At 44.3% G+C, this 26,072-nt stretch overlaps 1 protein-coding gene across 3 annotated transcripts; it reads right to left on the reverse strand.

Moving 5' to 3' along the window:
* Positions 1-7,969: 7,969 nt before the first annotated feature.
* Positions 7,970-24,762, reverse strand: LOC106579526 (myb-related protein A-like). Of its 3 annotated transcripts, none has more exons than XM_014159518.2 (16): positions 24,300-24,762; positions 18,665-18,764; positions 18,319-18,390; positions 17,469-17,561; positions 16,402-16,622; positions 15,978-16,176; positions 15,793-15,867; positions 15,286-15,396; positions 14,098-14,388; positions 13,651-13,980; positions 13,359-13,498; positions 13,114-13,228; positions 12,869-12,982; positions 11,007-11,111; positions 10,692-10,883; positions 7,970-10,453 (listed from the first exon to the last, which is right to left on the reverse strand). In XM_014159518.2, exons 1-16 carry the CDS (start codon positions 24,320-24,322, stop codon positions 10,322-10,324), a joined length of 2,313 nt encoding a protein of 770 aa, XP_014014993.1. In that variant the 5' UTR covers positions 24,323-24,762; the 3' UTR covers positions 7,970-10,321. The 3 variants fall into 3 exon arrangements, with proteins under 3 accessions (XP_014014993.1, XP_014014992.1, XP_014014994.1); XM_014159517.2 differs by having other exon boundaries at positions 13,651-13,998; XM_014159519.2 differs by lacking the exon at positions 15,286-15,396 and having other exon boundaries at positions 13,651-13,998.
* Between the last annotated feature and the right edge of the window lie 1,310 nt (positions 24,763-26,072).

Below are 26,072 nucleotides of genomic sequence, written 5' to 3' on the forward strand. Positions count from 1 at the left end.
AGGGTGAGTGAGGGCTGTACACTCAAGAGGTAAGAAATGGTTTGTGACACTAAGATGTCAACTGGATTCCGGTGCTACGTGCAGTGTAATGAGCTACAAAGACAAAATATATCTGGCACCTGACACACATCTCTTGCCCAGCGATACTAGACTAAAGCTGTACTCAGGAGAGCTAATGAGCTCTATGGGCATCTTTGAGACCGAATGTGTTATTCGGGGACATAAACACAAGCTGCAGTTCACCGTACCAAATGACCTGCACATAGTTGAGCATGTCCAGCATGGACCCCTGTCCAAAGTACAACTACTCAGCAGATATGACAATGTATTCAACGTGCCCATTGAATCAGTATCTGGGGAAGTACACTTTGAATTGGATAAGAGCGTCACTCCAGTCCAGTGTGCTCCTCGCAATGTGCCCATTGCAATGAAAATGGCTGTGATGACCCAGATGGACAAGTATGAGGCCGATGGCCACATGACATCTGTGACTGAACCAACTGACTGGATCAGCAATATGGTCATAGTGAAAAAGCCAGAGAAGCTGAGAGTCTGCATTGACCCAAAGCATCTGATCCAAGCACTGAAACGCTTCCACTACATCATGCCAACACTGGAGGATGTCTTCTACAAGCTTCCCAAGACCAGGATTTTCACCTTGGTGGACGCCCGAGATGCATTCCTGCAATGTAAGCTGGATGAAGAAAGCAGCTTCATGACTACCTTCTGGACCCCCTGAGGACAGTAACGCTGACTCAAGCTCCCGTTTGGTGTCTCCGTGGCGCATTGGTACACCAATGCAAGCAGCATGAGTTACTGGCTGGGCTCAAGGCATTGATCCCATTGCCGATGATTTCCTGATTGTAGGCTGTGGTGAAACAGACAAAGAAGCAGTACGCGACCACAATGTGAAGCTCCTGGCACTGATGGAGCGATGCCGATCAGTTAAGCTGCATATTGGCCTGAAGAAGCTGCAGTTCAAGATAAATACGTCCACTTCCATGGCTACATTCTCTCAGCCAAAAGCCTGAAGCCAGACCTAGACAAAGTCAAAGCGATCCTCGACATGCCAAACCCGTCTGATGCAAAAGGAGTGCAGCGTTTCATCGGCTTTGCAAACTATCTTGCAAAGTTCATGCCACACCTATCAGCAGTCTGTGCGCCTCTGCACTGGCTGTTGGACAAAGACACAACATGGCACTGGCTATCCAAGCACAAGGCCGCAGTGCAGGAGATTAAATCTCTGGCTTCATCCATGCCAGTGTTGCGTTACTACAATGTTACGAAACCTGTCACAGTCCAGAGTGACTCTACCCAAAGTGAACTTGGATGCTGCCTTATTCAGGAAGGCCAGCCCATTGTGTTTGAATCGAGAGCGCTCACCCCCACCAAACAAAACTATGCACAAATTGAGAAAGAGTGCCTTAGCATCGTCTTCTATCACTACTTATATGGTCGAGAGCTGGTCACCGCTGAAACTGAACACAAACCACTCATTGCCATTTTCAGTAAACCTCTCCTCAACGCGCCCAAGAGGCTTCAAAGCATGCTCCTGACTCTGCAAAACTATAGCCTGTAGGTTATCTACAAGCTGGGACCAGAGATGTACTGTACATCAGCGACACACTGAACAGGGCAACAGCACAATGTACAGGCAGAGGCATTGCCTATCAGCGACATGACATCTGTTCGCTACAGCAGGAACAACAAGATGTTCAACAGATCAATCAGGAAGACTACTTGAACATCACAGATCACCGCCTAGCCCAGATCAGGGCTGGACAAACACCTTACAGTCTCTGAAGTCCATGGTTCTCACAGGTTGGCCATACCTGGAAGAGCAGACACCTCTCACAGTGAGAGAATACTGGACCTTTCAAGAATAGATGAGTGTGCAAAATGGCATCTTGTTCAGAGGTCAGAAGGTCATTATCCCCAAATCACTACGTCCAGAGATGCTTAGCCGCATACACTCCAGTCACGTTGGAGGTGGCGCATGCTACCGCCAGGCTCGTGAAACATTATACTCGCCAAACATGCATGCATAAATTAAAGACTTTGTCAGAAGCTGTACCACATGCAACGAGTACGCTTATGAATAGAAAAAGGAAACCATGATGTCGCACGAACTGCCCACAAGGGCCTGGCAAATCGTCAGCAAGGACTTATTCAGCCACAGACAAAAGGACTATCTTCTCAGCGTTAATCACTACTCTGACTTTTGGGAAATTGAACTGCTCCCTGACTTGTCTGCAGAGATGGTCATAAAGCGCTGCAAGACACAATTTGCAAGGCAAGGCCAGCCTGACAAGGTCATCACGGATAATGACCCAGAGTTCATTGCACAGTTCAAGCGTTTCACCTCAGAATGGGAGTTTGACCACGTGACCTCCTCTCCAAGGCACCCAAAGGCAAATGGCAAGGCTGAGTCAGTTGTCAAGATTGCAAAAAAACCTATTACCCAAGGCCTTGCGTGACAGCAACGACCCCTGATAAAAACCTGTTACCCAAGGCCTTGCGTGATAGCAACAACCCCTGATAAAAACCTGTTACCCAAGGCCTTGCGTGACAGCAATGACACCTGGAAAGCTATCTTACAGTGGAGGAACACACCCACCGAAAACATGGACAGCAGCCCAGCGCAACGCCTTCTGTCCAGACGTCTAAGGACTACCATCCCATAGCCAACAAGGTACTTGAGCCCTGTGTCACGGTTGGCATCACAGACAAACTGCCACAGAAAGCAGCTCGCTAAGGTCTTCTATGACTGGACTGCTCGAGACATACCGGTGGGTAAAACGATAAGGATGAAACTGCTGCCAGGAGACCACACATGACTTTGGAAGCTGAGCACATGCCTACAGAGAGTGGTACCACGTTCTTACCAGGTGGATGTTGGTGGCTCCCTCTATCGTTGCAATCGGGTGGATCTGTGCATAGCAGAGCAGACAACAAACCAGAACACACCATACACTCACCTAGATGAGCTGGATCACAGTCCAGGCCTAACGGCAAGGGGCACAAAATTGAGACATGAGCCAATTTCTCCAGCTCGTGGCCCAATTCCTACCCACCAGAGCTCATACTTACTCACCGTGGGTCGGCTATGTAAGCCACCAGAAAGGCTTACTCTGTAAGCAAGGGACTGTGTCAACTTGTCCTCTGTTATAAAAATACAAAGAAAGACAACGACTGAAGTAAAAAGAAAATGTAATGTATTTTCATTTGTTATGACTTGACTGTTAAGAACTTCATGTTGTGCTGTTTGCACTTTCTATTGAAAAATATGATGTTACAAAGTCTAGTTGATAGGTAATCGACTAGCGGTTCCCCTGACCCCATATGTAGGGACGTGTGCAATACTTGAACATGGCTATTGAACTTGACATTAGTGTCTGTCTTTATTCTTTAATGTAACACATCATACAGAAACAGAACCCTTTGAAGAACTCTTTTTGGTTCCAGGTAGAACTCGTTTGGGTTCCCTGGAGAACCCTTTCCACAGAGGGTTCCACATGGAACCCAAAAGGATTTTACCTGGAACCAAAAAGGGTTCTTGTATGGGGACAGCCAAAGAACCCTTTTGGAACCTTTTTTTCTAAGAATGTATGGCTAGCTACTGAGTCTAATGGCACTATCAAGCAGTAATGCTAACTTGGGAGAATGCTTGTCAATGTGCACTTGGGCAGGGCATTGACCCTGGATGCTTCTGTGTGTCACTCTGAATGGGAATCTGTTGGATGACTGGTATGATGTAGTTGTTGAGCGGCTTCACTGCAAGTATATTGTATGTTTCGGATATTCAATAAATACATTTAAAAATATTTAAAAACTTCAGTGAATGATGGTTAACAAGGTAGACATTGCAAAAGCCAAAAGCCATTCTGTAACGCATTACCAATTGTATGGTCAGTTTAAACCCCTGTGTTGTTCAGATGGAGGCAGAAATGGTGTAAGAACAACATCTTGATCTTCACAATTGGGTGTTCACTCACAAATATTCCTAATTTCTTAGTATGTGATATAGAATGTTTGATGCTGGAGGCCCCGTAGGATGTTTAATGCTGGAGGCCCCATAAGATGTTTGATGCCGGATGCTCCATAGGTTGTTTGATGCTGGAGGCCCCATAGGATGTTTGATGCTGGAGGCCCGCCACAGCCTTGCTATCAGGATTATTGTGGATGTGGTTGATATCCAGGGGTGACAGTGTGCCTTTGTTTATGTGTCCCACTGGTCCTCCCTCACCTGACAGGGGGCTGGGGGGGGTTCTCTCCCATCCTCACCTGTGGAGCAACAGATGCTATACAGGACAGTAATGAGCCTGCCCCACCCTGGGTGAACAGAGTCTGTACCCCTCATACACTCTGTCTTCCCTGCTCATTCAGTCAGGGCCCCTTGAGACCCCAAGCCCTATTCATGATATTAAAAAACACACACAGACCCCTCATTATGTATCTGTTGTTTGTAGGCAAAAATGTGTAGTCAGGCAGTAGGCTCCACTAGCATATCGTGTACTTGTGTTTGTATGTGGGCCTGTTTAACCTCACAGCAGTGACACACACAGGAGAGTGAAAACTAGGACCTATTTACAGCAGAAAGGCCAGGTTCCAAAACATACACACACGCACCCAGTGCATACATTTACACACACATTGGTTTTCCCGCCTAAAGTGCCCCATCCACTCAGTGGTGTGCTGTGCTGTGTGTTCAGGGGGAGACTAACAGGGTGCCTGCCAGATGACTGCCATGTCAGTGCTATAATGGCTGCCATCTGCTGTCTGGCATACACAAAGGCTGGCAGTGTCAGTGTGTATGGAGGTGTGTGTGTGTGTGTGTGTGTGTGTGTGTGTGTGTGTGTGTGTGTGTGTGTGTGTGTGTGTGTGTGTGTGTGTGTGTGTGTGTGTGTGTGTGTGTGTGTGTGTGTGTGTTGTGGAGGGGGGAGGGACACTTCACATGCTGCTCCTTCGAGCTCTCTGCAATGAACACACACACACACCAGTGGAGATTTTAGCATGTAAATCTTGGTGGGGAAAACTCCCCAAAAATATTTTAGATGCATGCCAGCAAAGTCACTACACAACACAACCCAACACTAAACAATACATTAATTGCACTATAACGGTGACAAACATTGCCCACAAACTATAAGGGCCTATATAAAGCTGTCCCAACAGCAATCCCAACACCTTACCACCACTACACCTGGCTATCAGTGGGGCCTTGTCTGGCAACGAAACAGTTCATTCAGCCTCATTTACGACATTAAAAAAAACCATAGCTGATATGGCTGACTTGCTTCAACAAATGTGGTTTCGACTGACAATTGAGATGTACAAACTATGGCTAAGAGAATGATGAGGCAATCCATAATTTCAAGCTAAAACGGACGTAGTTCAGTTCAGCACTTTTGAAATGTACAGCGACAGAATTCAGGACATGGGCTGTTCTTACAGTATTCTCCCTGTACACCAAGTCAGAACTGGAGGATGAATAAAGGGGGCATATAAGCAGACAATAAAAGCTCTTGCAATATTCAATGAGTACATTTCTCCAAAACAGGCTATAGGCTACATGTGCACAACCAAGTTGGGATAGTAGGCTAAATTAGCTACAGTATATCTCCCTGGCATATTACATAATTTATGCAGCAGCTGTGTCATCAAACATTGTCATCAAAGTCTGGCATTCTCTGGATGTATGGTGCTTTCAAGACAACTGGGAACTCAGAGAAAAACTAGGTTGAATTATGACGTCAGTGATCTTCAGGTTGGAGCTCTAGAAAGAAGTCCAGTTCCCGACTTGGAATTCCAAGTTGGATGACTGTTCAAAATGTTTTTTTCAGAGTTCCCAGTTGTCTTGAACTCACTGAAGTCTGAGATTTCCCAGTTCTGAGTTTCCAGTTGTTTCAATGCAGCAGAAGTCATGCTGGATTGACAGCATGGCCAATGTATTCAACGTTTTCTGGCCCATGGTGTTGCATGTGAATGTTTATCCTTTTAAGCTTGGAAAAGAGACCCTTAAACCCAGACTTTGACCACACACCCTCTCCACCAAATAGCAGGCTACAGTAGTGATTGCTTTGCAAAGCTTTCAGTTACCTACTGATTCCTTTCAAACCACTCATTGTTGAATTTGCAATTTCCAACTTGTGTAATGTTTATGTCCAATGGCCGATGAGCACCGACAAGTTTTACCTATCATTTCTCTTCATAAGACAAGGATTGAAAGGATTTTCCAGTAGATTGTTGACTTGATTCATTATGATGACTGCTTGCCTAGCTTGCTAGTTAAGACTTTGAAAGTATGATGTTGACATGATCAGTCCAATCAAAGCTACGGTAGATATAACGTGATTTCATCATTTCATCTGTGGCCAATGACCTTGAGCCTTCTTGGATGGGCACGTCTACTGTAAATCTACAGCATCACCCAAGGGGCTTGAATTTTTTGAGCTCTCCCTGTAGATTTTGCAGCAACGTTGTGTCCCCATGAGTGACAGAACACTGAGCCAATCACGGTGCAACTAGAGAACATTATCAACCCCTACGCTCTGTATTTTCCGCTGGCTGCCCCACCACCACAGAAAGCACAGAGCTAGGCTGAAACACCTGCCTATTGGAGCTGCCTTACTCAAGAAAGCAAAAAACACCATGTTTGTATGCAGCCTCATTAACTTTTGTAAGTTTTTAGTTATTTTGTTTTTACATTGTTTGCAAACTGATATATGACACATATCAATGCCAAAATAACATGCAAAACAGGCCCAAAAAAAACACCTGCCCTGAATGACGGGTCGCCACTGACACACACACACACACACAGCAAGGTTTGCAATTGCGCACCTCTGTATATCAGGCCACATCCAAAGCACATACTATAATAAATTGAACATTATGTTACATTTCATTGAAGTAAAATGTATTTCTCTAAAATCACTGAATTTGTTACTCATTGATTGAGTGCTACTTCCACAATAAAAGGCTGTCAATACACTGTATAGTTTACACATATCTGTACTAATATGCAACAGGTGCATGTGTTGCCAAGCTAAGTCAATAAGAGGTGCACTGTGCAGGACCAAAACAATACACTCAGTAAACATAACACTTTACAGGCTGCTGCCAACAACCAATTAAGAGGCACTTAGCCTTTGACGTGTCTCAAGCCTGAGCGCAGACCGTCTGAAAGCAACAATACCTCAAAATCAGATTCAGTGTTTAGTAGTCACATGTACAGGGTTGCAGGTGTGATTGCAGGGTACAGTGAAAATCTTAGGCTCCGAGTTACAACATGCAGGACTAAGTGAAATAAAATAATGAAAACGGTAATAAATCCTGCTTAGGCAAGAGCCATAGGTAAGGGAAAATAGATTGATGTAGTGGATATTTGTGTGTGTTGCTCATGCTCCCCTAACAAAAGGCAAGTCACTGGGCCTTGTACCCCTCCTCTTGGGGCAATTGAGTGGATGGGGATGTAAAAGCAACAGGCCCTGGGGACAATGGGGCCCGGGGGCATTAAGTCACGGGTGACTTGGCGTATTTAGAGCCAGCAGCTGACCCTGTGGAGAGGCATCTTGTCCTGGCGGAGGGGGGCTCGTGTCCGCAGACCCCAGGCCAAGCTGACGGCACCCCCAAGCACACACACACACACACGGAAGGGGGATTGTGTCCATGGTGAGCCCAGGCCAAGCTGACAGCACCCCCAAATACACCACAGACAGGGGTATATGTAAACAGGGCAGGGAATGGGGGGGGGTCGGGCCTGCAGTCAACCCCAGCCACTGTTAATCCACTGCCATCAGGACCTGACAGGATTGGACAGGGAACAGAAGAGTCCTCCCACTGGACGGTAAAGGGATATACAGAGGGTATTTGGATAACCAGGAGGTTTGACATGCGATTAACACTGCAGTGTTAAAGGTGCAACATCATATTGCTATTACATGACACAATAACAAAGAACCCCAAATGCAATGCAATAACATTTTATTATTATTCCATATTAGGTACATGGTTCCATTTGCAGTTGGCAGGAATTCTGTGTTGCCTGGTTAGGATTACAAGCAGAAAATACTGGAAAATTTGAAAATTACATAATGCAAGTGTTACGTCTGTGATTACTATACAAACATGGTACTGGAAAAATCCAGCGTATTGCTGATTATGCATGATTATGACAACTACTATAAACGTACTTAATACCCTCATAACCTAGGGTTAGATGTCCAAGTATTAACTTACAAACATGTTACAAACAAAACATACTGAAGCCAAACCAACCAACAGAACATAAACATTTAGGGTAGCCGATGAAGGAAAATAAGAAAGTTCAGAAACTGAAGCTCTGTGGAGCTCAGAGGGTGAACATACATGATCTTTCCATGTGAACTCTCCTGAGGAGATTCCCTTTTTATTCTCAAACACACTTAATGCTAGATAATCCAGATTACAATCCAAATTATAATCCAGATTCTAAACAGTTGGAAGACCGTTGGAACAAATGACACCAACCATCACCACAGGGACCATAGATACTCTGCTGCACCCTGTTATTACAGAGGTAACCAATCAGAGCTGTAGAAAACTGCATTGTCACATGAAGACATACAATGAAATATTATTTTTTGTTGTTGTATGTTGAAAATCTTACATTGTCCTGTACTTGTGATTATTACTGATAAACAATTGATCAAAAAAAGTATTTATAAAAAAGCTTAATCTTTACAATCTTTCCATCTTTACATGCCATGTAAAAACATACATCAAGCAGCTCCATCTATCCTCTTTAGGTCAATGTTCAATCGTCACATGTAGTGAGACATTCATCTAACGGCATTGGATTTGAAAAAAATGAACAAAACACACACAGATAAAACAAGAGCTATGTCATGTGCTCAAACAAACGGACGAAACAACACTTAATGAGCAAAGTGCAATTTGTCTATGATTAGAGACAGGGTCCCGCTACAAAAAAAGCTAACTGATTCCAGGGGAAACTGTCCTATCAATATCAACTCAGTGATGTCACTATACAAATGGTAATTAACTCAATCTGAGAGTTAAAATAATTACTGAACAAAAAGGAATTAGTGGCAGTGCATGTTTGCTTGTTATGTCTAATTTGGAGAAATTTGGTGAAAGGTAGCCCAATCCTTTTCTGATAAAAAGAAAATATAAATTTGATCATTTATTTTTGTATTGAAATAAATAAATGAGTAAACATTGAATAAATAGAACATACAGCCTTCACGCGAACAGGACATCCCCTCAACTAAACATGGTCGTTTTAGCACACTGAGCACTATTGGTCAGTACCAAACATGACAACTGGATTCTGATTTAGGATCAGCGTACCCTTCCCCAATCACAACCTAGATCAATAGAAGGTAAGAAGTAGAACTGACAGATCAAATCTTAGGGGCAGGGAACGCCTTTAGGAAGATTTCTCAAAGGAGAATGTGTTCAATTTACACTTATATTAAGATCTACGTTTTAGAATACAGATAATAAATACAGGGAGGAAAAAGTACCCTTCCATTTGAAGTTTCTTCGCAGTTTCACGCTATGAAATACATTCAACAAATGTCTCAAATTGAGACTGCTAAAGGAAAGTATGGCCTTGGAACGGAAACTTCATTGCGTTTTGAAACAATACAGTCACATCACAAGTGCTATCCAGTTACCTCCTCAACACTGATCACTTCTCTGCAGCCAACCCCAACTCAGTAGTGCCATACAGACAGCTCTCCGTCTCTCTCCTAAGACTTCAAAACAACAAGTGTAGCACTACAGGGTAGTTTCTACAAACAAGTTAGAAAATATACATATACGTGTAATATTACATCATAAAACAGATTTTTTCCATTTTTATTTAAACAATATATGAACGATATGAGACTCAGCCACTGCTAGTAATAATCAGCCTATTTCTGCAGCTTACTGTATGTGCGGGTTGTTCTGTTTTAACACATTATAGTGCAGAAAATCTAGGATTTCTTATCTGTACAAACCTGTGACATGGCTAGGCTTGTGTGTATTCAAAAGACAAACCAAGCAATTTATTGCTACAAAAACTCAAATCAAGGACGTCAAGGTTCATGGGCAGTGTGACTGAGGAAAAAAATGCGTGACTCGGCTTTTTCTGTAAAGTATTCTGTGGTACACTTGAGTGTTCACTTACGGATCTTATCAATACACAACTTTCTAAATGATTTGAGTTGCCTACACCAGATCGTCTAAGTATGCTAAGAGTCATTAGGAGAAGGAGTGTGGTTTCCATAGCAACTCTGCTGGACGGGTGTAGTGTTTGGTGACATAGGCCTCAGAGGACGAGGGCCCTCGAGGTGCAGGCGGAGGATGGGTAGGTACTACCCAGGTACTGCCGGGCCTGCTCTGTCATGATCCGCTGGTCCTCAGTCTTCCCATAAACCACTGCTTCCCACTCGCTTTTTACCTGCATGAGAAGAGAGGATTATTCTCTCCCACCTCTCAACCCTTCTATCCCTTTGTGACAGCCAAGACCTTGATGCTCAATAAATACATTTTTACTAAAAAGTGGCCAGCTGAACACAACATACCATCTAATTTGGACAGACAACATTTTCCCTCTCTCCAATATTATATAAATCATCTGAGGAGCAATAATGTGGGGTTAGTTAGGATTAAAACCTAAGAGACAGGTCTGTGTGTACCTGTCTAAGTGAATCGTGGTGGGACATTCTGACCGAAGGGGGGTTCTTCCTCTTGCGGGGGCTGGGGAGGTGGCGCAGGGGGGCACAGGACCTCTCCCTCCCAGATGAGGGGGTGCAGGGGCGCTCCTCTCCGTCTCTCTCAGGGAGGGGGGTCATCAGTAAGGAGCTGGTCAGGAGACTCTCCTCTAGGACCTGGAGGGGGGCAAGGAGGGGTAGACATTGATTTGTTGGTTGGTTGACTGATGAATTGATTGATTAGTTGGTTGGTTCATTGGTTGACTGATGTAGTCTGATTGATTAGTTCCCAGAACACACCTGTGCATTATTGCGCTGTTCCTGGAATAGCTGGACGTTAAGACAGTCTTTCCCCCAGGAGTCCAGTACCAGGGACTTACGCACCTTCCTGGCTGGCCCATCCACCTTGGAGGAAACAGGGACAAGGTTGTGGTTAGACTGGATTAGAGGTCGACCGATTATGATTTTTCAACGCCGATACCAATTATTGGAGGACCAAAAAAAGCAGATACCGATGAAATTAAATTTTAAAATAATACATAAAAAATAAATTACAACAATACTGAATTTTATTCGATTTATTACCTTTATTTAACTAGGCAAGTCAGATAAGAACAAATTCTTATTTTCAATGACGGCCTAGGAACAGTGGGTTAACTGCCTTGTTCAGAGACAGAATGACAGATTTGTACCTTGTCAGTTCAGGGATTCGATCTTGCAACCTTACGGTTAACTAGTCCAACGCTCTAACCACTAGGCTACCTGCCGCCCAATTAACACTTACTTTAACTTAATATAATACATAAATAAAATCAATTTAGTCTCAAATAAATAACGAAACATGTTCAATTTGGTTTAAATAATGCAAAAACACAGTGTTGGAGAAGAAAGTAAAAGTGCAATATGTGCCAGGTATAAAAGCTAACATTTAAGTTCCTTGCTCAGAACATGAAAGCAGGTGGTTCAATATCCCCTTTTAAGAAGTTTTAGGTTGTAATTATAGGAATTATGACGCGTCAACTATTTCTCTCTATACCATTTGTATTTCAAATACCTTTGACTATTGGATGTTCTTTAGTATTGCCAGCCTAATCTCAGGAGTTGATAGGCTTGAAGTCATAAACAGCACTGTGCTTCAAGCATTGCTAAAAGCTGCTGGCAAAGACAGTAAAGTGCTGTTTGAATGAAAGCTTACAAGCGTGCTGCTGCCTACCACCGCTCAGTCAGACTGCTCTATCAAATATCAAATCATAGACTTAATTATAATATAATAAATACAGAAATATGAAGCTTTGGTCATTAATATGGTCAAATACGTAAACTATCATTTCGAAAACAAAACGTTTATTCTTTCAGTGAAATACCGAACCGTTCCATATTTTATCTAACGGGTGGCATCCCTAAGTCTAAATATTGCTGTTACATTGCACAACCTTCAATGCTATGTCATAATTATGTACAATTCTGGCAAATTAGTTCACAGTTCGCAACAAGCCAGGCAGCCCAAACTGTTGCATATACCCTGACTCTGCTTGCACTGAACGCAAGAGAAGTGACACAATTTCCCTAGTTAATATTGCCTGCTAACATGAATGTCTTTACTACATATGCAGGTTTAAAAAAATATACTTGTGTGTATTAATTTAAGAAAGGCATTGATGTTTATGGTTGGGTACAGTCGTGCAACGATTGTGCTTTTTTCAGCAATGCGCTTTTGTTAAATCATCACCCGTTTGGCGAAGTATGATTCGATGATAAATTATAAAGACACCGCATTGATTATATGCAACACAGGACAAGCTAGTTAACCTAGTAAAATCATCATCATCCATGTGTAGTTAATTAGTGATTATGTGAAGATTGATTGTTTTTTTATAAGATACGTTTAATGCTAGCTATCAACTTACCTTGGCTCCTTGCAGCCACAAGGTCCTTTTGATGCTGCACTTGCGTAACAGGTGGTCAGCCTGCCGCGCAGTTTCCTCGTGGATTGCAACGTATTCAGCCATAATCGGCGTCCAAAAAGGCAGATTACCGATTGTTATGAAAACTTGAAATCGGCCCTAATTAATCAGCCATGCCGATTAATCGGTCGACCTCTAGACTGGATACCAATAAAGACAGCCAGCACTAACAACTACAGTTCTGTAAAAAACACCTACATCATGTTTCCATGTCCTGAAATGTGGTTGTAGTTCCCTGGTGAAGATGTCTGATCCAATCTCCTGCTTCAGCACCTCCCTGAGGTCTTCCTCCAGAAAGGCCAGGGACTGGGGCTGAAATATACACACACACTTACATTAATATGAGCACTGTCAAAAAGTACTTACACTCTTAAGCACACACATTCAATTATAAATACTTAGACTACAGTGCACAGACAGACCAACTTCACACTGACACTTACCACCATCTTCAGTGGCCCGTGCATCTTCTCCTGGGCGGCCAGGGCGTTCTTAAACGGAGTAGGAGTTCTGGGAGTCGGAACCATGATGGACTTACGGATCTTAGGGGTCCTGAAACTGAGTGAGACAAAGAGAGAAATTCTTACAACACTTGCCAAAATGAAGAGATCAATCCATCAACACACATGTAATATAGCCAATTAAAATCAATGTTGAAAATATGGAGGAACCTGGAGCCGACTCCTACCCAACATTCTCTTTCTGGTGTTTGGGCGTGGTCTCCCTCTGGAAGGGTGTGTTGAGGAGACACTTCTGGTCACAGACCGGGGTGGAGGTCAGAGCTGGGTTGTCCAGGTTCAGATGCTCTCCTCCTGATGTGTTGAAGAACTGGAGAAAGACATGATCACAACAGTTAGAGAAGGGAGATGGAGAAGAAAGTGGGAGTGTAAAGTAAGCGTCTTTAACAGACTATACTGTCAGAGCCAGATGCATTGCGCCATCATGCTTTAGCTTGATCTCATTTCTAGCATCAGTCTTACCTGGGAGGGGGAGAAGGGCAGTGCTTTCGTGGGGGTGTTCTTGGGCGAGTTGGTGCTGGGTGAGTCTAAGAAGGATGGGCAACTCCTATCGGGGGACTGGTCCCCCCTCTTCCTCCTCCCCAGGGTAGGCAAACTCGATCTGGACACGTTGTTCGGGGTGTGACCCATGGGGGCACAGTGCTTGGTGGAGATGCCGTTGGGGTGGTCAACTGCGTACCTCATCTCCTCTGTGGTCCTCCCCTGGGGTGCGTAGCCCCCCTGTGTTTGTTTCGGGGGGGTCGTCGCCTCAGACATGTCGAAGCTGGATGCCTCGCTCCACGTCATAGGGTTCTGTAGAGCCAGACACATCTACAATGGATTTAAAATACATCCATACTCTGGGTCTGGTATATGTAAACACACACTGCCACATACACAGACACCAAATGCACATCTACACACACTCACCGAGTCGATGAGCTCCATGGACTCTGCGAACTCTGGGATGGTCTGCAAGGTGGAGAGCACGGAACTAGCCTCCACAGACAGGAACTTACTGGGGGAGATGTGGTGCTGAACCTGGAGCCCTCGGGCCTCCTCTGGGCCCCTCCAGCCCTCCTCAGCCTGCTCCATCGGGGGCCCCTGGCCCTCCTCTGCCCCCCTCCAGCCTCCCTCAGCCTGATCCTCCAGACTGCTGCTGCTGGTGGTCATGGTGTCGTCTGACACGCTGTCTGCCCAGCTGGAGTAACGCTCCACATTCTAGGGGAGAAGAAACTGGGGTTAGGGTGGAGGTGATTGTGGTGGCAGGATTAACCAGGGCTACTGTACAGGTCAGGGCAATTCCATTTCAAAGAAGTTTCAATGGAAGTTGAGCTGACAAGGGGAGAGCAATCTAAACCCAAATGTATACCCCAAACCTTATCTCCCAAAAGCCAAATTTAACCCCTCAGTTTTAAACTTCACACTTCATGTGAACTCTTTAGGCTCCTAGTGAAAGCCAGATGTTGGCATGGTGTGAGATGTTGGCATGGTGTGAGATGTTGGCATGGTGTGAGATGTTGGCATGGTGTGAGATGTTGGCATGGTGTGAGAGAAAGGGAGAGTACAGGGCAGGACACATACTGTACAAGTAGGGTGACAATAGTCAGTGGTAAGCTTGGGTTGCACTGCACTAAGAGATTTATCAGATAACATCTGAACCACTGACATCATCATAATAGTTTGACCTTCAATGCAGGTGAAAATCAGATAAATGGATGGAGCGAATAGATAAATGAAGAAAGGAAAAGTCAAGGCTGGTCTCAGAGGAGGGGATTCCAGTTGAGAAGCAAATTTGGGGTAAAAAAAATAATAAATAAAGAGTGAAAAAAAGGTTGAAGAAAATAAAAAGACATGTTTGGTTCCAAACCAAACTGCTGGCTGAAGTGACACCGTGCACTACTGCTGTGAGGAGCGGATAGGAGGCTGGAGGGAGGGAGGGTAGAGGAGGTTTATGGTGGCGGCCGCATGGCGGGATGGCAGGAAGCACTGAAAATGGGGGGGAAGGGGTAGAACTAGGAAGCACAACTAACGGGAGTGTGGGGAGAGGGGTGAGATGGGTAGGCTACTACGACAACACTACAACTAGGAGCTCACACACAGAGAGTGTGCCCTTACACATGGGCCTCGGCACTGGGCCTGTCTCCGGACCTCGGTCTCTGCTGACATAAGCAGAAGCTCAAGTTCCTTAATTCTCTGCTCTTTGTCTGGGTCGTCATGGCAGGACGGCTGGAATAAACACACACGGGAAGGAGAGGAGGACAGGACGGAGGGAGTGAGGAAAAGGAACGCAGGGAAGGAAGGAGACAACAAATGTACTCGCAAATTACTCAAGTCAGACTCAAAGGCTTATTCCGATTAACACCAATCCACACATTTGTTAAAAGACACAGAAGAAGCAAGGATTCAGGCAGATCGTTCAGTTGTTTGATTGAGAGACTGATTAATAAAAAGTACAGACTGAAGGTAGTAGAGTGGGAAAGTATATGATGGGGAAAGTGGCCAGGATTGGACAACTTGGCATCTGATCCTAAATCAGTAGGCCTTTCTTCAGTCCAAATGTTGCACATTTTGAGGAAACAACACACCTGACTCTGGGTCAGTTGTAAGGGACAGGTCACTCACCAATAAGTAGCTGGAGGAGTCTTGGAGGCTGTCCATCAGTTGGCCACAGTGAGAGCTATAAGGGTAACCCCCGAGCTACAAAGCACAGGACAGACCCATCAACAACAAGCCTTCAAAACTCAAACAAACCCAATGATCAAGACAAGCCTATGCAGAGGATCTGAACTGAGAGACCCGTGTCTCACCTGCGTTGGTACTTCCATGCCCAGAGGGCTGTGCCCGTGGTGGGGGGTGTCTGGTTGGGGGACACAGGGTCTGTGGTGACTTCTCTTCACCCCTCCATGGTCGGAGTCGAATCCCCTGCAGCCCTCCTGAAGATACCCCTCATGCTCTACCTTCCTCCTCATGGTCGAGTTCCAGTGGTTCTTAATGGAATTGTCCGTCCTATAAGCGTGATATGACATTTTAGACTGGTCTGAACAAACCTTGTGCCCTAGGCCCAACCCTTTTACCAATAATGTAGCTGTAAGCAATATGGCACCACCAGTTGGAGCCATCACCGTATTGAAGGAGATCAGACAAGGAGAAGAAGGGAATCCATTTTACTCTATTGAGTTGCAACCGCCCACTAGCTCAGGCATAGAACTGTACACTATATCATCATGTTACCTTCCAGGCAGCAGCTTGGAGATCTCAGCCCAGCGGTTGCCCAGGCGTTTGTGGGCCTGGTAGATGATGCAGTCCTCTTCCTGGGTCCAGGAGGACTTCTTTACCTCAGGGTTCAGGTGGTTGTGCCAACGCTCACGGCATTGCTTTCCGATGCGTCCCTGCAGGTGCTTAGCAATCACCGACCAGCGCTTGGGGCCATATTTGTGCACCAGGTCGATCACCTATACACACACAAACAAACAAAGAAGACAGGGAATTGTGAGTGACTTCTAACAATGCAATCCAGACAGGCATTCCTCTGGACCTCTAAATATTAAACAGTATGGATATTTTTAATCTATGACTGGAGAGCTATAGGCCATTTATGAAACTCCACTACAGCCCCTTACTGCACAAACAGAGCTGCCACATCATCATTGGCAACGTCGGAGAGAATGTCCAGAATGAAGCAGAAGAACTCGGTGAAATAACACTTCTATCATGGAGTTAAACGTGTGATGTCATCTCTCAGCAGTCCCACACTAGCCAGCGCTATTATCTTCCTGCATACATCTTACTTCTAGCATGTCACTAAGGGCGAGCCAGACCAATCCTATCACTGGCATGTGTTGTGATGTGAAGCCTAGATGTTGGAGGAGCAAGACCCCAATCTTGACATTCCAGCAGACAAGGCATCATGTAGTTTTATTTAAGGAATGCATTATTCACCTTCCAACTATGAGAGATATGAGGCACAGCCTGGCTGAGGAGGGTCTCAGGACCAGGGAGAGGCTGTTTTCGTTGTTTTAAAGCATGAGGTAGTGGGATGTTTGCACAGTCAATGAAAACTACTGCAGGGGCTGCCAACGGGGATACAGCGCAAGAGAGGAACGTGTGGATTGTATGTTACTTTCAATGTTTCAGATTACAAGAGAAAGGTCTGTTATGTTTATACTGCAGCTTGTTTGTATTATCAATGACCTGCTCCAAGCCCTCTACCTTCCTCTTCTACCTCCTCCCTTCCCATTTCTTTCCCTCTACTCCCCCCTCACTCATGCCAGGTTGGAGTAACTCCCATCTCCACTTACCTTCTGATCCTCCTCTTTTGTCCAGGGTCCTTTCACCAGCTCTGGGTTGAGCACTTTCTGCCAGCGGTGCTGACACTGGCCATCTGTCCTCCCCTGTGACAGACAGACACAAAGCAGAGCATGACACCTCAGTAACACACACCCCCCCCCCCACACACACACCATGTGTTATTACAGCTATTCACACACAATGGCTAATAATCTCTTCCTTACACAACACCTGTGACCTGTCTTATCATCTTTCTTATCCAGATAATGTACTGAGTGTACAAAACATTAAGAATGCCTTCCTAATATTGAGTTTCATCCCCTCCATTTTCCCTCAGAACAGTCTGTTCATCAGGCATGGACTTTACAAGATGTCTACAGCGTTCCACAGGGATGCTGACACATGGTGACTCCAATGCTTCCCACAGTTGCGTCAAGTCGGCTGGATGTCCTTTGGGTGGTGGACCATTCTTGATACACACGGGAAACTGTTGAGGGTGAAAAAAACAGCAGCGTTGCAGTTCTTGACACAAACAGGTGTGCCTGGCCCCACCTACCATAGCCTGTTCAAAGAAACTTAAAATATTTTGTCTTGCCCATTCACCTTCTGAATGTCACACACACACAATCCTTCTTCAACCTGTCTCCTCCCCTTCATCTTCACTGATTGAAGTGGATTTAACAGGTGACATCAATAAGGAATCATAGCCTTCAGCTGGATTCACCTGGTCAGTCTGTCATGGAATGAACAGGTAATGTTTTGTCCACTCAGTGTAGTTTTTATGTGGGTTACTGTGTGTTTACAGAAGGCTCTGTACTTTAACACCATGTTCTAACAGTGTGTCATAGTTGTACCACTTACTGGGAAATCATTAGCTACTAATTTCCAGGAGTCTGTTCCATGCTGCTCCACTAACTTCTTCAGCCTCTCATCCTGCAGAGAAAAGAGAGAGGGCGAGAAATAGAGAGGGAGAGAGAGAGAGTGGGGTGAGGAACCAACCTTCCTGAGACACTCCCTGTATCTCCAGTGCGTCAGAAAAGTAAACGCCCTACACACTTCCCCTTAGTAGAGGGAACTATAGGGCTTCCTACATATCATGCAATACAATAGGAGCAGATTGCACCAGTCAATTAAATGATAAACCAACAGTGTTGAACAACAAGCACACATTTACAAAATACATAATATTCTATCTACTTTGACCCACCTCGTCGCGAGACCATTTGACTTTGCACAGCATCTTCTTGTCTTTGCTCTTGTCCTTACCCTCAGGATCTGTGGAGTGTAGATCTTCATCGTCAGACTCACTGAAAAGGAGGAAGAGAGAGAGGGAGGTAGAGGAAAGGGAGACATAGGGAGGGGAGAGAGGGCAGATAACCCTTCAGAAAAGTGACATAAAACTATGCTTACTCATATCACTTCATTATAATCAAATCATTACTCTGCACATTTCTTTAAATCAACATAACTGACATGATTAAAACTGAAAAACAGGAACAGTACATTATTCATGCCACAAGTGAGTCACATTCAGCACCAACCCACCGATACCCCATTACCAATAACCGCCCAATTTAAAACTGAATCAGATGTCAATGGATTGAGCAGGCACAGAGTAATTCATAGTGAAGCAGGATTGGCAGTAGACTCAGTGAGTGGCATGCAGCTGGAAACGGCGTAGAGATTCATATTAAACAGGACATTCCTGACCATAATTAGAGTAGACTAGCTTCCCCTGTTCCCTGCTAGATCAGACATAATGATGCCTGGCTGTGGCAGTCTATGCCTTTTTGAAGAAAATCCACCATCACACAACTGTCCACTTTCTGCCTCAAATGTTGATGTTTGGAGATATGTTTTTTCCCTATCTATTAGAGACTTGCTGCTTCTCAGACACCAAAAGGCTATAATACAGCTGGTTCTTCTCCAATATGAAACTGTGCTGTAATACTGGACACAGCTTGTCCTTCTCTAATGTGAAACTGTGCTGTAATACTGGACACAGCTTGTCCTTCTCTAATGTGAAACTGTGCTGTAATACTGGACACAGCTTGTCCTTCTCTAATGTGAAACTGTGCTGTAATACTGGACACAGCTTGTCCTTCTCTAATGTGAAACTGTGCTGTAATACTGGACACAGCTGATCCTTCTCTAATGTGAAACTGTGCTGTAATACTGGACACAGCTTGTCCTTCTCTAATGTGAAACTGTGCTGTAATACTGGACACAGCTGATCCTTCTCTAATGTGAAACTGTGCTGTAATACTGGACACAGCTGATCCTTCTCTAATGTGAAACTGTGCTGTAATACTGGACACAGCTGATGCTTCTCTAATGTGAAACTGTGCTGTAATACTGGACACAGCTGATCCTTCTCTAATGTGAAACTGTGCTGTAATACTGGACACAGCTTGTCATTCTCTAATGTGAAACTGTGCTGTAATACTGGACACAGCTGATCCTTCTCTAATATGAAACTGTGCTGTAATACTGGACACAGCTTGTCATTCTCTAATGTGAAACTCTGCTGTAATACTGGACACAGCTGATCCTTCTCTAATGTGAAACTGTGCTGTAATACTGGACACAGCTGATCCTTCTCTAATGTGAAACTCTGCTGTAATACTGGACACAGCTGATCCTTCTCTAATGTGAAACTTTGCTGTAATACTGGACACAGCTTGTCATTCTCTAATGTGAAACTCTGCCACCAGAGAGTAGTTGTGCAAACCTAAATTTGTCCATGGAAATGTCTTGTTGCTGGGCAACACTTCCTTCATGGCATCACATTGTGCCAGGGGTAGAACATCTAAAAAACAAACAGGAAGGAGGCTGAGGACACCAGTTGCCCAGAGTAACCACAGAACCACCCTAACCTATAAGTTCACACTGACACTGTTCTAACTGATATGAGCTACACCACAGCTGCCAACAGATATACTGAGCTGTTGCCCTTGTTGCATTCCAGATACTGTCAAGTAAGAGTCTGATGTTGGGCAATACCACAGAAACATATTATGGGCCTAAATGTACTCTAATTGTACAGTAAGGTTAAGCTACCCTGGTAATTGATCAAGGTCAGCCACAGCCCCATACGATCTGGAGTCTGAAGGACAAGGACTGCATTCAGTAGCCTTTAAAACATGAACATGCCTGTGTAGCATTTGCCAGCAGCATACCACCCTGCATCCCATGGCTAGCTTGCTTCTAAAGCTAAGCAGTGTTGGTCCTGGTCAGTCCCTGGATGGGAGATCAGATGCTGCTGGAAGTGGTATTGGAGGGCCAGTGGGAAGCACCCTTTCCTCTGGTCTAAAAAAAAAAGATTGAAAAGGTGATTGTCCTGTGTAGGGTGCTGTCTTTTGGATGGGACGTTAAATGTGTGTCCTGTCTCTCTGTGGTAACTGAAGATCCCATGGCACTTATTGTAAGAGTAGGGGTGTTAACCCCGGTGTCCTGTCTCTCTGTGGTAACTGAAGATCCCATGGCACTTATTGTAAGAGTAGGGGTGTTAACCCCGGTGTCCTGTCTCTCTGTGGTAACTAAAGATCCCATGGCACTTATTGTAAGAGTAGGGGTGTTAACCCCGGTGTCCTGACTCTCTGTGGTAACTAAAGATCCCATGGCACTTATTGTTAGAGTAGGGGTGTTAACCCCGGTGTCCTGTCTCTCTGTGGTAACTAAAGATCCCATGGTACTTATTGTTAGAGTAGGGGTGTTAACCCCGGTGTCCTGACTCTCTGTGGTAACTAAAGATCCCATGGCACTTATTGTAAGAGTAGGGGTGTTAACCCCGGTGTCCTGTCTCTCTGTGGTAACTGAAGATCCCATGGTACTTATTGTAAGAGTAGGGGTGTTAACCCCGGTGTCCTGTCTCTCTGTGGTAACTGAAGATCCCATGGTACTTATTGTAAGAGTAGGGGTGTTAACCCCGGTGTCCTGTCTCTCTGTGGTAACTGAAGATCCCATGGTACTTATCATAAGAGTAGGGGTGTTAACCCCGGTGTCCTGACTCTCTGTGGTAACTAAAGAGCCCATGGTACTTATCATAAGAGTAGGGGTGTTAACCCCGGTGTCCTGTCTCTCTGTGGTAACTAAAGATCCCATGGCACTTATTGTAAGAGTAGGGGTGTTAACCCCGGTGTCCTGTCTCTCTGTGGTAACTGAAGATCCCATGGTACTTATCATAAGAGTAGGGGTGTTAACCCCGGTGTCCTGACTCTCTGTGGTAACTGAAGATCCCATGGTACTTATCGTAAGAGTAGGGGTGTTAACCCCGGTGTCCTGACTCTCTGTGGTAACTGAAGATCCCATGGTACTTATCATAAGAGTAGGGGTGTTAACCCCGGTGTCCTGACTCTCTGTGGTAACTAAAGATCCCATGGCACTTATCATAAGAGTAGGGGTGTTAACCCCGGTGTCCTGACTCTCTGTGGTAACTAAAGATCCCATGGTACTTATTGTAAGAGTAGGGGTGTTAACCCCGGTGTCCTGGCTAAAGTCCCAATCTGGCCTTCATACCATCATGGCCACCTAATCATCACTAGTTTAGATAAGGCTCATTCCGCTCCCTGATAACTATTCCCCAGGTTGTTGCTGTAAATGAGAATGTGTTCTCAGTCAACTTACCTGGTAAAATAAAAATGCCTCTCTAATGTGCAAAATAAGCAATAATTTCTCTACAATATTCAGCATGATGCAATCGTCCTGGTTGGGATGAACATTCGGGTGGATTTACAGTATTCCTTTTCTTCAACAAAAATTATTTCAAAGTACAAAGTTCCTAAATATGGCTGTTGTTTTGGCCTCTGAAAAACACTTGCACGAGCCAGCAGAGCACATGAACACGCACACATACACACACTGTGGTGGGTAGAACAAGGCCTCTCACAGGTTTTCAGTACTGGCCTGTGATGAAAGGGCTTCTTCAGTGCTGACTGGGACATGCCAATAAAATGTAATCATAATTCCCTCACTACAGGAAAGAGAGAGATGGAAGTGGCCAGGTAATTCTACATCAACAGGCTCTTTGTCCTATATAGGTGTGTGTGTAGCATAAAGGTAGGTGTGTGTGTGTGTGTGTGTGGAGGCAGGTCAGGGAGTGGCTAAACTAATAGGTCAGCCCTAACGGTCCAGGCTGAACTAAACAGGAGTTTCAAAACCAACCCGGGGGATTGTAATGATTTGTTATATAAGAACTTGGCTAAGGTGCCTGAGCAGGCCTGCACTGTTTGAGCCTCACTTTCCCTCACACACTAGTTCTTCATTTGTAGGGGTCAGATTATCTGAATCTCCGTCTAATACCTATGTAACGAATTAACCTATGTAATGAATGTGTATAATGTTGGCAAAGGCGCAAAAATATATTTTCTAAATCAAACTGAACCTAAACGTGTCATCCTCTTCATATGCTTTTTCAATCCCTCGGTTAGCATGTGAATAAAATATAAAACTGCAATACTGCCTTTGTCAATGTGTTTCCACCCATTACTTCAATTTAAACTTCCACGTGAAATGTGGAAGAGGCAGAGGGCCATCCTCCCCCACCCTGGCCCTCCCCTTTCACCCCCAGATGGGGCACACCGAAGGGGGTAGGCTCTAGGCGGGTAGGGGGTGGAGGGATACACACGCGCCACTGAGCTGTTCATTCAGACAGAAATGACATCATTGTCATGTTTGTGTGTTTAAGGGCAGTGAGCAGGCTCCAATCAGCCTATAAACCAATAGTTCATTCAGCCATTCACAGGCTCAAACTCATGAATACTAATAACACACAGCTGCATCACTCTGGCCTTACCTCAAGAGGGAAAATATCTCCAGAAATTAATACATTAGTGCTCTGTCCATTTAATAACCAAAGCATTAGCATTAATATATGTAATCAACTGAACATTCTGATTTGTGAAAACAATAGATGCATAACCTTTTTGGGACTCTCTGGGACTTTTTTGTTATTGGGGATTTCCCCACCATGTGGGTAGAATGGTGTACACAACAATCACACTATGTTGACTAATACATTTGTATGTTGGATTTAGACTACAGCAACAAAAACTTGCTTTTTTCTAAATACAAACACCTATATTAATTCCCTTTGTCCTAAAACAATAACGTTAATTCTAAAATAAGATGGCTGGGTCATGACCCAATCTTATAAACAACAACAAACATGTACCCTGGGATGAAAGTAGCAAGCGCTCTACCACCTCAATAATAGTCATTCTCATGATACAAAGCCACGATGTCAATGAATGGGTGTTGAATTGAGCCGCAAAATAGGCTACAATACCGAGCAAAGCAGTCACATAACCCACCACACAACTCTAATCAAACGTTTACTTTTATATCAATGGGATCATTAGCAATTTAGGAAATAGCCTCGCTTACTACAGAATAAGCAACTGAGTTGGTTATCAAGCTCGTGACACAGGCCTTGACAGGAAATAATTAGGGAGACATTTTTGGTGCCACATGCATACTTCGACTGTTCTATAATCATGCATTTCTCACATACATCCTGCCAAATAACGTATTCATTCAATTATACAATTATTTGAATTGACCTTTATAGGCATAACTAGGCTGTAATTTACTGTCGCCTACTGTATTTTAATATCCTAAAACGCCACAACGTGATCGCGAGCAGGTGTTCGTGATGTGTCAAAATCAACGTGACATCTGGCTTAATAAGATAATGCCATGCAAGAGCAGGGGTTCAGAGTGAGTTTCCTTAATAATGTAACTATTCTGTTGCAACGATCATTTTTGTATCATATCTGAAACAATAACATGTAGCTATTAAGTAGCCTAATGAATGGTAACTTTAGCAACAATGTATCACCCACCTGAGCGACTTTATGTCGGCCATATTGACAGCTGATCAACGCTTCCTAAAAAATATTCTCTATTTGTAGTTGGGCTCAAATCCATATAAAAGGCGAATTAGGTGATGTCTATGGACAGTTTTCCATACCACCCGATGTCTATAATCTTCCAGTTTCTTTTATGACAGTGAAAATAAAGTGCTACGTTTGCTGGCTAGCGCTTCTCTTCCATGTCAAACTCGTTCTCGCTGAAGGAAATGTGTGCAATCGTAAATAAAAAAAACAAGTCTGCTTATCTTTTGCATGTCACCACGATGCATGCAATGTCATAATCCGACCGAACAGGATGTGAACATATTTATCTAGCTGTAACCCGCCTCGGAGACTAAACACTGTTCTCCCTCTCACTGTTTACTGCACTTCTATTTTGTTGATTTCGCATTCTGATTTTTGTCCATCCCGCCGAATCTCGCGTCCAGCCTCCTTCTAGAAGAGTCTTTCAATCTGCGCAGGCGGCCTCGCACCTGATTGGTCAGAATCGGGGGAGCGCTCCAAAACGCGCCTGTTGCGTTGAGCGCAAATGAACCTGGTAATATTAATACGACAATATTGGCATCACATAGGATTCATTGTGCCATTGCAATCATCCGGAGGATGGTGACAAAATATATGATTTTATATTTTTTGTCCGTTGATTCTACAATCCTCACACAATGTTGTTGTCAAAACGAGCCGATTATGGACGTTTTTATAACAAAACAATTTAACAATAACAACAAAACGGTATGCCTTCTGTAGTACAATTAACAGATCCTGGCACACAGAGTACCTAGTGTATGTATGACATCAGCCGTGGCACGACAGCTCTATTTAAAACGGCGTTCTGCTGCCCCCTTGTGTACAAATACTTTGTGACGTTACATAATCTGAGTAGGTAAACCTACATGAACAATGCATTCTGAAAGTATTCAGGCCCCTTCACCTTTTGCACATTTTGTTACGTTAGTCTTATACTAAAATATATATATTTTTTTCCTTCATCAATCTCAATACTCCATAAAGACAAAGCGAAAACAGCTTTTTTTTTTTTTTACTTTTGCACATTTAAAAAAATATAAACAGATACTTTATTTACATAAAGTATTCAGACCCTTTGCTATGATACTCGAAATTGAGCTCAGGTGCATCCTGTTTCCATTGATCATCCTTGAGATGTTTCTACAACTTGATTGGAGTCCAACTGTGGTAAATTCAATTGATTGGACATGATTTGGAAAGACACACACCTGTCTATATAAGGTCCCACAGTTGACAGTGCATATCAGCGCAAAAACCAAGCCATGAGGTTGAAGGAATTGTCCGTAGAGCTCAGAGACAGGATTATGTCGAGGCACAGATCTGGGGAAGGGTACCAAAACATTTCTGAAGCATTTAAGGTCCCCAAGAACACAGTGTTCTCCATCATTCTTAAATGGAATAACTTTGGAACCACCAAGACTCTTCCTAGAGCTGGCCACCCGGCCAAACTGAGCAATTGGGGGAGAAGGCCCTTGGTCAGGGAGGTGACTAAGAATCCGATTTTCACTCTGACAGAGCTCCAGAGTTCCTCTGTGGAGATGGGAGAACCTTCCAGAAGGACAACCATCTCTCCAGCACTCCACCAATCAGGCCTTTATGGTAGTGGCCAGATGAAAGCCCACTTGGAGTTTGCCAAAAAGCACCTAAAGGACTCTCAGGCCAGGAGAAACAAGATTCTCTGGTCTGATGAAACCTAGATTGAACTCTTTGGCCTGA

This window comes from Salmo salar, chromosome ssa19, assembly GCF_905237065.1.
Source record: "Salmo salar chromosome ssa19, Ssal_v3.1, whole genome shotgun sequence".
NCBI classification, from domain to species: Eukaryota; Metazoa; Chordata; class Actinopteri; order Salmoniformes; family Salmonidae; genus Salmo; species Salmo salar.

What these genes read in the sequence shown, in the direction of transcription:
- LOC106579526 (XM_014159517.2), bottom strand. Translation starts at nt 24,322, where the DNA reads ATGGCCGACATAAAGTCGCTCAG. An exon ending in CCATGGAGCTCATCGACTCG is followed by an intron (nt 13,999 to 14,097) that starts GTGAGTGTGTGT and finishes AATCCATTGTAG; the next exon opens with ATGTGTCTGGCTCTACAGAA. An exon ending in ACCACGATTCACTTAGACAG is followed by an intron (nt 10,454 to 10,691) that starts GTACACACAGAC and finishes CTTCTCATGCAG; the next exon opens with GTAAAAAGCGAGTGGGAAGC.